Consider the following 1182-nt stretch of genomic DNA (forward strand, 5'->3'; position numbering starts at 1 on the left):
CGCGCGCCTCCCGGAGCCGGTGAGGTGATCTCGATAAATCGGCTCGAGCCGAAGGGCTGCCGCGAGGGCATCTGATCGCCCTCATGACGAACGATTCCCGACGCTCTGTGACTCGAAGGCGACCGAAATTCGGGTCGGGGGAAGCTGCCGCGCCCCATTCCACCCCCTGAGGCTGCCCGTTTGCGCCACCTCGCAATCGTCCGGATGTCGCGTCTTTTCATGTGCCTCACCCACATGTTTGCGGACCTCAAAGCCGCTGGGATCGTTGCACGTCGCTGCATATTCGAGGAGCACGGGGCCCTCTAAGGTGGAGATTCCATCAGCTGCCATAGCAGCTTCGAGCGCCTAACTAATCCAGATACTCGACGTCCTGCCGGGGATAAACGATGGTTCGACCGTAGAGCGGCAGGACGAGTACGGGACACGAAGCAAAAAAACGGGACAAACGCACGGAGCGACTCCTCAGACCCCCGGGGGTCGCGCCCTACCGGTGGGGTGCGTCCCAGGAGCCGCGGGGCCCGGAACTGACGCGCCTGGGGGGGTCGATTTCAAATCGAGCCAGATGGTGGACCCCCGAGGGATGTTAGGAAGATGGTGGGGTCTCTGCGCGAAAGGGAGCATAGGGCGCGGCGCGCCAACGGCGGGGCGGGTTCAGCCCTCGTACTCGTCGCCCGGCGCGGCCGCCGGGCCCTTGCCCATCTGGCGGCCGGCCTTCATGACCTCGTCGACGAGCAGAAGCTGCGTCGCGAGGACCGTGGACAGGTGCAGGTACTGCTTCTTGACGCGGTAGTTGTCCCAGATGCCGTGGCTCGCCGTGTCCGTCGCCTTGCCCGTCTCGAGGTCCAGACCGACGAGCTCGCCGCCGAGCTTCGTCCGCGCGTCCTGCATGTTGACGATGGACTCCTGGACGTCGTGGCCCGCGTTCTCCGCGAGGATTTTCGGCACGATCAGCAGCGAATCCGCGAAGGCCATGATGCCGAACTTCTTCTTGCCCTGGGCCGCCTCGGTCTTCGTGAAGTTGTCGCACAATTCCATCTGCGCCGCGACCTCGAAGGCGCCGCCGCCGGGCACGACGCAGCCGTCCTCGATGACGCCCGCGACGGCGCGCAGACCGTCGCGCACCGCGTCCTTGATCTGCTCGATCGTGTGCTTGTTTGGGCCCTTGAGGAGCAGCGTGCACGA

At 65.3% G+C, this 1182-nt stretch overlaps 1 protein-coding gene across 1 annotated transcript; it reads right to left on the bottom strand.

Annotated features, from left to right (window-relative positions):
* Positions 1-651: 651 nt before the first annotated feature.
* AURANDRAFT_35704 (hypothetical protein) lies at positions 652-1182 on the bottom strand (the record flags this gene model as incomplete). Its single annotated transcript, XM_009045216.1, has 1 exon — positions 652-1182. A coding segment is annotated over one exon (531 nt), but the record flags the coding sequence as incomplete, so codon positions are not given.

This window comes from Aureococcus anophagefferens, assembly GCF_000186865.1.
Source record: "Aureococcus anophagefferens unplaced genomic scaffold AURANscaffold_1815, whole genome shotgun sequence".
In the NCBI taxonomy this organism is placed as follows: domain Eukaryota; class Pelagophyceae; order Pelagomonadales; family Pelagomonadaceae; genus Aureococcus; species Aureococcus anophagefferens.